At 36.5% G+C, this 14,419-nt stretch overlaps 1 protein-coding gene across 2 annotated transcripts; it reads left to right on the forward strand.

Annotated features, from left to right (window-relative positions):
• Nucleotides 1–7,333: 7,333 nt before the first annotated feature.
• dnaja3b (DnaJ heat shock protein family (Hsp40) member A3b) lies at nt 7,334–13,921 on the forward strand. 2 transcript variants are annotated; one of them, XM_043222266.1, is made up of 12 exons: nt 7,334–7,555; nt 8,442–8,575; nt 8,663–8,746; nt 10,042–10,236; nt 10,845–10,997; nt 11,077–11,224; nt 11,299–11,363; nt 12,461–12,589; nt 12,679–12,794; nt 12,880–12,977; nt 13,073–13,224; nt 13,454–13,921. In XM_043222266.1, exons 1-11 carry the CDS (start codon nt 7,354–7,356, stop codon nt 13,177–13,179), a joined length of 1,431 nt encoding a protein of 476 aa, XP_043078201.1. In that variant the 5' UTR covers nt 7,334–7,353; the 3' UTR covers nt 13,180–13,224; nt 13,454–13,921. The 2 variants fall into 2 exon arrangements, with proteins under 2 accessions (XP_043078201.1, XP_043078200.1); XM_043222265.1 differs by lacking the exon at nt 13,073–13,224 and having other exon boundaries at nt 12,880–13,012.
• The last annotated feature ends 498 nt before the right edge of the window (nt 13,922–14,419 follow it).

The raw sequence follows: 14,419 nt of genomic DNA on the forward strand, positions 1-14,419 counted from the left end.
ATACAATGCTCCTGAAATCATGCGTAAAAACTGGGTAGGTTTAAAGAAGAGAGTTCTTAGGAAGCACTAAATTATAAATCAGTCTTGGTCTGAGAATCTACAGTTTCATGTCAGGTCAAAGTGGCCTATCTCTCTCCTGTGGCCATGTTTTACAAGTCATCTCTGGTCTAAAGAGAAACCCAGCAGCCTTGTTCCCACAGGGAGCCTGACCTCTGAGATTACCCAGCCACCAAGAAGCTGCATTGGGAACGCAACACTGCACGGGTTCCCCTGCATTATGGAGTCGAAGGTCAAGGCCAGCTTGGCTGAGAAGAACATCTCCGAAAAGTGTTTTCTTGCCTTCTGTTGCTTGCTCACAAAACAAAGAATTACTATAAAATCTTGCTTTGAATGTGCCATCATCAATGATATTCTCACTCAGTGATAAAGAAAATCAGAGGGGATAACGTTCTTGTTTGTAAAATATTTTTTGAACTTCTCACTTGTGTTTCATTGAAGTAGCAACTGAAGTTCCTCCTAAATTTCCTTAAGATGTTCCAGGGTGTACCGCTGCAAGTTTTCCCTCCTCTCCTCAAAGTGTAATGCCCATAAATCTGACAAACCCCACACAACGTCACCAAATATACTGTTTATGTTTCAGAGGCTCTAGACGAGAGGGCAGCAGTGAGAGATGAGAAAGAGACAGGGTTCACACGAGCTTTCCGTGATTTAGAAACCTGTCACATCGAACCAGAAACTAACCAGTCAAGACGAGGCAAAACTACTTTTACACTTGGACTAATTATGGCCCTGGCTTTGATTCTGTCTTGTGGCATTTTCGTCTAATTATATGTTTAAAGAGAAGGAAGGAACTGTTTGTCAAATGCCCATTGTAGTATAAAAGGCCCTTGCCTGACCTATAAGAAGAACACACTGCGGGTAACTGAACCTAAATGGAGTCACAAAGGAAAGAACTGGAAATCTCTGACCAGTTTTATTGTGTTTTATTTATAGTCCCTCTAGAACAAGTTTATAATCTTTTAGTTCCGGAATTGTAGATGACAGTTATTGTAGACAAGCAAGACACAAATTGAGTAATGAGTCAAAACGTGTAATGAAACGCTTTCCAAAATCTACTCTATGAGTCCGATCATCCGACAATTTTATATGTTTAACTCCTAAACGTGTCTTATTAAAGTCGAATCTTTATAGAACCAACAGTTTCCTTTTCTGGCTTTTGTTCAACCCCTGTAATTGCTGTGCACATAGCTTAAAGAATGTACCTCTGATTAAAACTGCTATAATCAAGAAACCACTGGGCCTGCACCAAAACCCTCACTTGATAAAGATCTAATGAATCTATTCCCAATACAGACTGTTTGAACAGTCTATCCATCTGTTGTAGCTTTGCTTCCAAACACATGGGGAAAAAATCTGGGCTGAATATTGATAATGAACTAGGTCCAAGACACTCCACCCTGCAGAATCTATCATCCCTTCTTGTTCCTTTTCAGAGGAATTACAATTCACTAGGTTACAGTACATCAAAACAAAACCAAAGATCCACCTTGAGACCCATTAAATGATGGATGTAAATCAGAACTCATCGCCTAAATAAAACACCAATAATAAATACAGTCAAACTGTTTCCCCTAAACATTAGTATGGCTGGTTTTTAGTATGCATTGGCTTTTGGTTTATGCTGGGTTCACACTGTATGATTTCCAAAGTCGTTGGAACACTGCTCTTCTCACACTTCATGACTGTCTGGCGTACCATCTAGTTGGTCTTGTGCACAATACATGATGGATCGACAACAGGGGTTCATACATTACATAACTTCTCCATAGGAAGAATCGCAGACAACTTGGCTTGTCCACAAACTATGTTTCACAACCAAACACGTGAGAAAAAAACTCATTCTGACTTTTTCAATCATGTGAGTGACTCTCCTCAACCACCACCAGTGTGCAGCATCCACAGGACAACAGCACTGGTTGCTCACTACACGAAAGATGAGACCAAAAGTAACCTGCACTGTCTTATCTGTCGACACATTGTCGGTTTCCTCTTTGCTTTGCGAAGTACTTTTCACTCCTGAGAATGCGATGTGTAGTGTGAGAGTGCAATGGCAATAGCAACAGTAACTTGTAAATTGTGGATGAAAGGAAAATGAATTAACACAATTAATTAATTTAGTTGGTTAACCAGCTTCAATAACCTGTGCATGGCAGGGATAAGCTAATCTATAAGTTACAGTAAACCAGCATCAGATCAGCATTATTCATTTCTCAGTAGGAAGGGCAGAACAATCCTAGCATTACATGCCACAGAAAGGGCAGGCCAGGACAATCTTGCCTACTTCCTGGATCAACATCTATTGGTCCAGACACAACATTCCTGTAACACAATCCTTAACCCAGTCATAGATTTAAAGTTCCCCTGGAATCAGAGGAACTAAATTGCACAGTTACATTTACCATTGTTTGGCAAACTTTCATGGCCAAAATTTCCCCAGGCAGATTTCGCAAAAGGTCCAAGCTGGATTAATTACATTTACCAGCAGAAAGCTGCTTGGTTTGAAAGTGACTTTTGTGTGAGCTGTGTCTGAGCTTCATATTTCCATACATTATTGACAACAGACCTTTCTTGCCCATGACCATAACATTAGCCATTTTAAAATCCTTATAATTTCATTGTTTCATAGTTGGGTCTTTTCAGATGACCAAGGATTTGGGATTTATTTCAAAACATAAACTCTGTATCAAGGCGCATCTCCAAAGTAGTAGGAATAAACTTGGTTTTTAAGCAGAAGTAGTTTTTAAGCACAAATATGTCTATTTCAAATGAATGCTGAGTTTTATATATATATATGGAGTTTTATATATATATGTGGAATATTCCAAGGAAGTTGACCCAGGAATGCTTGCCAAAGTTAAGATGGTAAGGTAGATAACTGAGACAAGGAATGCAAAGAAGCTCAACTATTGATGCCTGAGTCATAATGTGACCCCTTCATCCTTTTGTTTGGAGATGTTGTCCTATCAGACCAGAAGAAACCCTAACTCTGCACATTTTGGATGCCTACCTTATCCTAACACACCTGACTCATGAATGAAATTTGATGTGACAAATAAGGGACACTTGAGAGATTAGGAATCTCTCTTCAATCTCGCAATACTTTTTTATGTTATTTTACAAAATCCACCTCAATGCTTGAAGTCTTCATTTGGTACTGTTTTTAAGAATATTTTGTAAATGATTAATTAATACGCATCATACTCAGTGTGCAAGGTTTTTGTGCGTGACCAATTTTTAGGTTGATGAATAAGTGCATACGAAAATTTCAGACTCAATTGTCTTAACCCTGCCATACTGAACCCACAGGCTTCAGGATAGTCACCAACACAAATCAAGTTATTATAAAGTAAACCTTAATCAAGTTGGTGCACAGGTTTATGTGTTCCTGTAGAACATAAACACATGCTCAGTAACTCAATCCCTGTTTTTAAAGCAGAGGCGATGTGTGGGCCGGGTTGGAAAGGACATAATCTACGTAATAGCTCTGTAATCTAATGCTGAATTACGGTTAATTCTCAAAAACGAGCAACATCCCTCTGACCTCCGAACCTTGATCCTTACTCTTACTGCCCCTCGACCTGCATGTGGCAGTGATCAGAGTCAATAAGAGTATTGGAACTGGGAATGAGGGGAAATGGGAGTAATGGGAAACAGATTCACACGCGCACACTCATGCCGCAAGACTGTATCTTATTTGGCCCTGCGAAATTCCCATTTTATGGATGCTGAGAGGTTGGTGTTCTACTCTATGATTAAGGTTTGCCTGCTGTGTTGTCTATCATTTGTGACTTCCCTGGGATCGCATCTCCCTGCATTTCTTCATGACCACACCGCCTCCCATTTTTTTTTCTGACTCTTTCCTTCTCAGGACACTCAAGGCACTGTTCACTCACAATTTACTGTATTTTGCAATCGAAAACGTCAAGAGCGGTCTAAAAGCGGGGCTTTTGATCTGCCTGCTTGGTTTTAGTGCACTTTTTAAATCCACAATCCTTTAGCCTATGGCACACAAGAAGCAAACAAACTGTGGTTGGTCGCTTGAATGTCAGTTCAAAGGTCTCTTTCAGTCGAAATGGGCGGTTCTTAGCCAGAATAATGGGGCTATGGCAACACCAGATGCTACCTAACTACCATGGGTCAAGCGTAAACAACCTCCCCCACACTATATATACACAGTGGATACAAGTGAATATCAGAAATGCATTCATTCACACATACACACACACGGCAAACAGTGATTCAGCTTTAAGCACATGTAATAAAGCCCAATGTTTAAGGAACAAGCATATAATCTTGTGAAAGAACACCATGCCTCGGTCTTTAATGAGTTTTAGGGCTCATTTTAATGAAAGGTCATGAGCTCCTCTCGGTTCCCACATACCCGCTTTTGCCTGGCACGCTAGTTAGAGAAATGCAATTACCGCAGTAAAGTTCCTCTGTGACAGCTTTACCACACCAGCTTCTGATCACAGCCAACTGTCAATCTGTCCCCCTCCACTAATAAATCACATGTTTTAGCTGAAGGGCAGGTTTAGATGAGGCTGGGCACATTCACGACATTCACTGTTATTCACGGTCGTCCCCTAGCACGAGTCAGATATTTGTACAAATATTATTTGACATATTTCACACTATTTGTGTTACATACATTAATTATTTTGTAAATTAAACGTGTAAACTCTTTTTAAGGAGAAGGAATTGTTACTTACTATGTAAATACTAATTGTTTTACTTTACATTGCCTTTTGACCCATTTCACCCCAATTTCATAATTACTATTGTCCTGAAAATATGGTTTATGTGTACTGTTGAATGTGCTGACAAGCATTAATCTAATATATTTTAATGTAATTTTTTTTGTAAGCTTGTAAGCGATATAGTTGCATTTGTTTGTATTTTCACATTTATATTCATGAAGTTTTAGTACATTTAAAGTAGTGCTTTCAAACGATTAATCATGATTAATTGCATCCAAAGCAAAGGTTTTACATATATATATATGTGCACTGTGTATATTATGTATATATAAATGCCCACACATACATGTATGTATTCACGAAAAATATGGTATGTTAAAATAACAGTTAAATATACATTTAAAATAATTATATATAGCATAATTTAAATTGATATAAATATATGTAAAATATATACTGTATGTGTGTGTCTTTTTTATACATGATAAATACACACAGAATACACATATATATTATTTTAAACAAAAACCTTTATTTTGGATGTGATTAATCGCAACTAATCGTTCGACAGCACTAATTTAAGGTTAATTAACTTAAAATGTCACATTGAGTAACACCCTACAGTTAAAATTATAATGAAGGGCTTTACATGTGACACATCAAAACAAGTGTGTTTCATTAAAGTACAGCAAAACATTCTTAAAATAATGATTTGCTTTAAACTTTTAAGTACACTTAGTATGCTTAAGTTTAAGAAACACAGTCATGAAAGTAAGCGCTTCCTTTTCACAAGAGCGCGCTATTACTTTAGCAACGTTAGCAATTCATTGCCATGTCCATCTCACGCATGTGTGCGACAGTAAGTGAAGGAACGAGTGTGTACGTGTGTGAAAGAGCAAAGGGGAACAACTGAAAGCGGTTGAGAGCCGTGCAGCACTGGGATTTTCTTAATTCAACACAGATGTTAGCCGTGTTTGTAATAGCGAGGGTGAGTGGGGATTGTTAACTTTTACTGTACGTCAAAAGAGGAGGATGAGACGGATATGGCTGGATCTGATCCACCGCCCACTCGAAGACGTGGTGCACATGCATTTAACATACACAGTTATCTCGGTGGAGTTTCCATACTTCAAAAAAACCATCTCTTTCGGGGTTCCCAAAGGCAAAGAGAGATGCTTTATTCCCTGTTTCAAATAAAACATGGGTTTTCTCACACAGAAACAGGCGTATTCCTGCCGGCGGAGGTGGCATGAGAGACAGCGGTTAAACTCTCACCACACACACAAGCCTCTGCGTCCAACCAGCAACCAGCCTCATCATGACATCAGCCGCAGTCATTATGACATCATCACCGGGGGGTCTCAGTGCCGCCAACCAAACCCCAGTCGCCACGGGCCCGCATCACCGGGTTAGGCCACACTTATACGACTTGTGGAAACTGTGCAGTTTTATGAGTACAGTATATGTTGTTCAAAATATCATTTTCCCTCCTCAAGAAACCTCAGGGCTGTTAAAACGCTAGTTTAACTCCTGACTGTACCCTTCAAGGCAGCAGTCCGGTGGGAACGAAATGTGGAAACACTTAAAGACCAATAAAGTCATTACTGTGAGGATCATACCCATCTTGAGAGGTCTTGGTTAGGCCCTCAAGGGGTCTGGTCTTGGTTCTGGTTGTGACTATCTCTGCTCGGGGAAAATCAGTCTAAATGATTCCCAGGTTATATTACATGATGAGCTTAAACTGCACACGATGACATACACTGTAAATCTTTATATAGATCCTACTTGTGGCTATAAAAAGGATTTTGCATGCGCTGTAGTATTTGTGTTTATTTATTTTAACCCTGTAAAGCCTGATACGAAACAATAGTCATATTTCAATGGAATAGTTTATTAGTTTGTAATAATAGATTTTGTGAGTATCATATTTAGACTAGACATCAAGCTTATATATTTATGTATATTCATATGTATATGTACAGTATATTTATAGCATATGAACCCCATACTCAGTTTTATTCAGAGGCCCGAACTAAGCAAAAATATGTGTTTTTTTTTGTCAAGATGCTTATTAAATCAGTCAACTCTTAGTATAGCAGACTACTTACATAAAATGCATATAAATGTCAATTATCATTCTATCTTTCAATAATATTTTTTAGAATTAGTATACTAATATTTCAATGCTTAATTTGTGTGATTTGAAAATAAAAGGTTTGCTAATCAAGTAAACCTAGGTTGTTTGCAGTTCATTCAATGGTCTTCTTGAAATATTACTTAAAACATAAGTAACATATCAGTTAGGTTTTTATAATTATAGCTACTAAACTGCCTTTAACTTGTTACAGATTTGACACCTATTAATCAAACGTCGAATTTTTAATCACGTTAATATTTTAGAGGCTTTATAATTGCGTGTAGCCTATTAAAACGTGACACAGTTTGCATTTAATGTTGAAGCGCACAAAAAATGTCGACTTTCGTCGTCCCAAGCCGCGTTCATCTCGCGCTATCTAGCGGTGAAAAGCCGCAAAGCAGATGTAAACAAAAACCTGCGCGTGCGCAGTGACCCGGTCTCCACAGAGCGACGTAAAACATGGCAGCCTCCAGTGCTCGCTGCACTGCACGCTGGCTGTCAAGCGGTTTACCTGGACTCCGCAGCACCTGTGCCCTCATAAAGACCTCCAGACACGGAGGTGCCACAGCTCTGAGGATATGCTGGGTTCGCGGTTACGTGAAGGAGGGTCGTTTAAGCTGCTGGAGGCACATAGGAGCTGTGACATTGAACAGGGTGCCGGGTGAGCTGGTTATGTGATCAAAGCAGTTACTGTGAACTCTGCAAATAGAGCAAGCTTATTGTTTTGCGTTAGTACATAAGGTCTAACATATCACACTGCTGTAGACATGTTTTGGCGATGTATGTCAGTGGTATCAGAAAGGTTGAAAGGGATGATGCAACTAACTTACATTATTGCCAATAACTTAGTAGTACATTTTTTACCATGGTAAAAAAATATAGATGTTATCACCACCGTAAATGTGAGTAACTTGGTGTGTAGGCAGGCACACATGAATTTACTAAGACTAAACGTGATATTAGCTAAATAAAAGGTTTATGTCGAGGTCTACAGCAGTGTGATATGTCTGTTTTTCATCGCCAAAAAAAATATTTTCAAAAAAAGTCATTGCAGGATTTGAAAAGTACAACCGTCATTAGATGAATCGGTGTTTGAATGAGTGAATGATTCGATTCGAAGACTCGTTCCATTCCTGAACGAATCCCGAACTGCATACTAGCGTTCCAGCTAACAAAAAAAAATGTTCAAAGTGTTTTGCTGATGTTGTTTAGGTTATAAAAAAAATAATTTCTGAACATTATCTGAACGCTTGAAACATCAATTTTTTTTATGTTAAAAGGTTATGTGGGTTATGTCAATGTTCCTTTGGCAAACTTTATGGCAATGCTCACTTTTAATAAGTAATAATTAGTAATAATTAACACTTTTAAGTAATAATTTGCAATTTAAACAAACAAAAAAGTTAGATGAAAGTGAAAAATGAATTACTAATACACCTGTCACCAACTGTAAACCCCCCCAAAAAACTTGGCTACTATTGTGCAACAACCAATACCGTTATTTTAAGAAATAAATGTTTGTCGTGTTTTGTATTTTTCAAATATAGTGTTGGGAAGCCAGGGTGTTTTTGGCTCTCGTTTGTTCCACACTACTTCTGGGTGCCTTCAGAAGGACTTCTATGATGTTTTGGGGGTTCCCCGGACTGCCTCTCAGAAAGACATTAAGAAAGCCTACTACCAGGTTTGGTAACATTTTTTGACATAAATTTCATATTTTTTAAAAGATGATGCACTAGGAGTATAACGCTGGAAATATTTTCTCTTACAGTTGGCAAAGAAATATCATCCAGACACCAACCCAGATGACCCTGAAGCAAAAGAAAAGTTTGCCAAGCTGGCAGAAGCCTACGAGGTACGGAACATTAACATTCATTTTACCTCTGAATGTCTTAAATTACATTTCTCTTCGGTTAAATTTAAACCTTTTTTATTAAGCTTATTTTCAAGACCTTTTTTTTTCTCTATTGTGGTAAAAATGTTATGTGAATTATTAAGTACATTCCTGTGGAATATTATCATTATAACGTAAAAACATAGAAAATAAGATATTAAATTGTAATTATTAAATTGTAAAATGTATTTAAATACTGTTAGTTTTTTAAAAAAAATTACAAATTTGAGAAACTGGCTTTATTCAAAACATAATGCATTAATTATCTATAAATATATCTATCTAAAAATGTTTAAATATAAAATCAGTGTTGCATTTATTTGTTTAAAATACAGTAAAATTCATAACTTTGTAAATTATTTTAAATTCTTTTCTACTATTTTCAGCTGAATTTTCAGCATCATTGTCACATGACATTTCAGAAATCATTCAAATATGCTGATTTGCTGCATTTATGATATTATTATTATTATTAAAAACTAATTTTGGGAACCGTGTACCAAAGTTTAAAAGAACAGAATTAATTTACAACAAAGCTTTTGCAGCATTATATGTCTTTAAAAATACTTTAAATTAATTTTGTCAATTACAAAAAAAAGGCACATTTTTGTTTACATAATGTGTGTGTAATGTTTATTTATTGTGTAGATAAAGACATTTTAAAAATAAGTGTATATATTTGTGTTCATAGAAATTATATCATATATAAATTCATATTTAATGTATAAATGTATTTTTTTTTTAAATGTATATAGGCAAGATATATGTATTTATATATACAGAATAAATATACACAATACACACACATGTATTATGTAAAAAAAATTGGTGAAAGTTTTTTTATGAAGCCTGTATTTATAAAACATTACAAGGGTATTCTTAAAGGCATTATAATGAATGCATAATACATTATTATAAAAAAAAATCTTATAATGTGTTAGAACATCTTATGAATAATCACATTAAACACATTAAAACTGTATATTCATGAGATGATATAACATTATGAAGTTATTATGTATTCTTATTATGTATATGTAATGCATTATGCATTTATTATAATGCCCTTATAACGTATTATAAAAACAGGCTTCATAGAAAGTGTTTTACCAAAGTATTAATTTCTTAAACTATGCACAGCACCCAATCATTTTAATGGTAATGTATTTTAGTTATTTGTTTATTTGAAGGAAAAAATGTATTTTAAAAAACATGTTTGCAATAAGGTGTGTTTTTGGCATGTTGTTCTGTACCAGACCCTCAGTGACGAGCTGAAGAGGAAGCAGTACGACACGTACGGTTCTGCCGGGCCGGGTGCGAGCGGGGCGGAGCAGTACTGGAGGGGCGGGGCCAACGTGGACCCAGAAGAGCTGTTCAGGAAGATCTTTGGAGAGTTCGCTGGGGGGCGTGGCTTCGGCGACCTCAACTCCATGTTCGAACAGGCACCTGAAGTGAGACGCAAATCGACAGCCATCCCACATTTGCGTGTGTTGTTCATTAAAGGAACGCTCCACTTTTTTTTGGAAAGGCTCATTCTCCAACTCCCCCAGAGTTAATAAGTTAATAAGTCTATTCAGCCAGTCTCCGCGTCTACCGATAGCACTTTTAGCATAGCTTAGCATAGATCATTGAATCCAATTAGACCAGTAGCATCGCGTTCAAAAATGACCAGAGTTTTTATATATTTATCCTATTTAAAACTTGACTTTATGCTAAGCTGTGGATCATTAGCATAGATCATTGAATCAAATTAGACCAGTATCATTACATTTAAAAATTGCCGTCAGGTTTCGATATTTTTCCTAGAAAACCGCTGATCTTCGTTCACAGTATAACAACAGAAGAGTCAGGTTTTAAATAGGAAAAATATATAGAACCTCTGGTTATTTTTGAACGCGATGCTACTGGTCTAATTGGATTCAATGATCTATGCTAAGCTATGCTAAAAGTGCTATCGCCAGATGCGGAGGGAGTTGTGGGATGAGCCTTTCCAAAAAAAAGTGGAGCGTTCCTTTTAACTCCCGCAATCCAAGCTCTCTCTCTTTCTCTCTCCGTGTAGTTTGTGATGGAGCTGACGTTCATGCAGGCTGCTAAAGGCGTGAATAAAGAGATAACGGTCAACATAGACGATACCTGTCCGCGCTGCGACGGAAAAGGTCACGAGCCGGGAACCAAAGTCTCACACTGTCACTACTGTAATGGAACTGGGATGGTGAGGACAGCGTAACAATGGTATTGGAATCTGCGTTTATTGTCTTTGCACTTTTTGCATGATTTCCTCTTTTATGCAGGAGTCTATAAACACCGGCCCGTTTGTGATGCGCTCCGCGTGTAGGCGGTGCGGTGGGCGGGGCTCTATCATCATCACTCCTTGCGTCATGTGCAGAGGGTCTGGACAGACCAAACAGAAACAGAGCGTCATGGTCCCCGTTCCTGCAGGTGTGTGGCTGTATTCGTGGCTGAGCTGAGGTGAACGTGTGAGGTACTGACTGTCTGCCGTCATTGTGTTACAGGAATAGACGACAGACAGACAATTAAGGTGCCAGTCGGGAAGAAATACATTTACATCACATTCAGGGTGAGTGTTGCTTTGCAGATAGAAGCCCTGAGAACCACTTAGGAAAAAAAGTGTCCAAATACTATGTTTTTCCATTTTGAGCAAGCATACCTATAAATGTGTGGATTTTAAACATTTGTTGTGGATTTTTTCTTCTTTACTATCCTTTTTATTATTAGTATGATTTAATTTAGATTTCATGTTTTGGTTTGATGTTAATAACACACTACTCGTTTTAATAATAAGAGTTTATTTTCTCCATATTTATTCAGTGTTCTCTTTGTTTCCTTTTTTCCTTTGATTCTTTATATATTAAACATTTTTGATTTATTACTTTTTACAGCAGAGCCCAAAATCTATTACTATATTACAAAACAATATTAACAAGTACACTATTTATTTATTATTTATATATATTTTTTTAAGTACACAGTTTTGAGGCCATAGTATGGTCATTTATCACAAATATTGGCATATTTGGTCTAATTAATTTTCTAATGAATCTTTACTATCCCTTTTAGTTGTTTTAATCAGTGCTATCATAATATTAATTTATTAGTCATTTTTAATTTTACAGTGCCTTACAGTAACATTTATATTTATTTCTAATAACTTATTCCTATTATTAAATTTTTAAATAATTATTTTCTAATTATACACTGCTTTTTATCTTTGATTTTACACTATTTTAATGCACCAGTTTTTCTTATTCTACTGTTTTTTTGTATCAAATAAAAATAGTTTACAAATAAAAATTTTTTTGCTAATTATTTTGTCATTTTTAACTGCCTTTTTATATTAGAATTTTAATAACCAACTTTTTTTTTTTTTTTTTTTAATTTTATATATATATTTTTTTCTCTCTAATTGCTTTACTACAGCTTTTAAGAACTCTGGCATGTTATTATTTTAATTGATTTCTATTTATTAAATTGTCCATTTCTAATTTCACACTGCCTTTTTTTATTACTAACTTTTTTTTTATTAGCATTTCATTTTGATTTGATTTGAATTAACACACTATTCATTTTAATACTTTTTTCCACATTTATTCAGTGTTTTCTTCATAAATGATTCCTATTAAACTGCGTGTGTGTGTGTCACTTCCCATGTTGCAGGTCCAGAGGAGTCCTGTGTTTCGTCGTGACGGCGCTGATATCCACTCTGATGTGATGATTTCGGTAGCACAGGCGATACTAGGAGGAACAGCCAGAGCACAGGGCCTTTACAGCACCATCGACATTGCGGTTAGAAAATAAAAGGACTTTAATCGTTCATTTAATCGTTAATCCTTGGCAAAGTACAATGTGACTAAATGAAAATATGTTTCTTGCAGATTCCTCCAGGCATTCAGACAGACCACAAGATCATACTGTCAAGTAAAGGCATCCCACGCGTGAATAGCTTCGGTTATGGAGATCATTATGTATATATCAAAATCAAAATTCCTAAGTAAGAGTCATTTCTCTCTCTCACACACACTCATATATGCTCATCCAGTTGTGTTTGACCAACAAATCTCATGGATCATCTACAGGAAACTGACAAACAGGCAGAGAATGCTGCTCTTAAGTTATGCAGAGGACGAGGTGGATGTGGAAGGAACTGTCACTGGAGTAACCAGACCAGCCAAACGTAAATCTACGAAGAAAGACAACATTAAAAAGAAGGTATCACTTACCCCCGGACTTCATTTCATTCAGCTGTTCTGTTAATGTGTTTTCATTCAGGTAGTTCTCAGGCCGGACGGACCTCAGAATCAGAGCAGAGCAGAGAGGAAGAGCCAGAGAAAGAGGAAGGAGGATTTTTCTCCAAACTGAAGAAGATGTTCACCTGAAGATCACAGAAGACAGCGGTCTTGTGATGTTTTAGTGTAGAGTTGGTGTGTATAAACAGGAATTTCAAGACCTAGTTTTGCACATTCAATATTTATAGTGCAGAAATTAAACACTGCGCTTAGTTTGGAGAATAGGTGAACATTGTAATTTTACCTCAGCGTCTTTTTGACAATCACAAGCAGCTTTTGATGTCAAATTAAGAATATTTAGGCTTGAATATTTCTTTTTTTTTAATCCAGGTAAACAATTTTGTATCTTTATTCTACTTTAAAGGTCAAAGAGGAGGAGAAGAGTGAAAGGAGTAGAAGAAAGAAGTGCGCTCCACACCATCTCCAGTCTGCTTCTACAGATTAACTGCTGAGACATCTCGGCATTAAACTAATGTTGATCCTTTAAAATCATGGATTAAAAGCAAAGTTAAATTCTTTGCCAATTCTCAGTCTGAGGATGACATGTCTAACCTGTGCTGTTTGGTAGACTATAAATGTTTCGATGGGGAAAGTGAATAAATTGTAAAAAGAAATCTGTTTTGTAATGTATTACATTTCTGTTTGTTAATATCAACACAAAAGGCTATGTTTTATTGTTATCATATTCAAGGCTAATAAGCACTGCTAGCAACGCTTCAGCTGTGACTACATGATAAATAAAATGTGTAGGGCTTGAATGCATTTATTTTACTGTCTTTTTAACTGTCTGATATATTAATTGAAGCGATTTAAAATATATATAATGTGTGTATATATATTCTCTGTTTCAATCTGTCTGCTATACATAGTGATGCTATTTTTTTAAATTAACGCTGAGAACGCTATCTACTGCACAAAATAAAATGAAAATTGGCGCCAAAAGACGCGAGCAAACACTTTCTGACAGAATGAATATGACGACTTTTAGTAAAAACGTACAGCCAATATATGCTGCACTATTATATCTTTATGAACAACAACACATCGGTTTTGTTAAAAAAAAAAAAAACGAATACATAAATATAAAATACTAGTTTCAGTGACGCAACAAGCACTCTATTGTCACCAACCATTCACTCCACTAGGTGGAGGCCTTTCTTTCATAATTAAAGACTGGACTTCCGTGAGGAGAGAACAGGACTGTGAGTAAATACCAAAACAGCCTGGTTGATGTCCACCACGTTTTTTCCTCAACCCCCTAGCAGCTTTTACTTAAACCCACGACTGGCGATCAAAACTATTAGTTAATACAAAGTCACCTTCCAAGTGA

The sequence above is a fragment of the Puntigrus tetrazona genome, chromosome 22, assembly GCF_018831695.1.
Source record: "Puntigrus tetrazona isolate hp1 chromosome 22, ASM1883169v1, whole genome shotgun sequence".
NCBI classification, from domain to species: domain Eukaryota; kingdom Metazoa; phylum Chordata; class Actinopteri; order Cypriniformes; family Cyprinidae; genus Puntigrus; species Puntigrus tetrazona.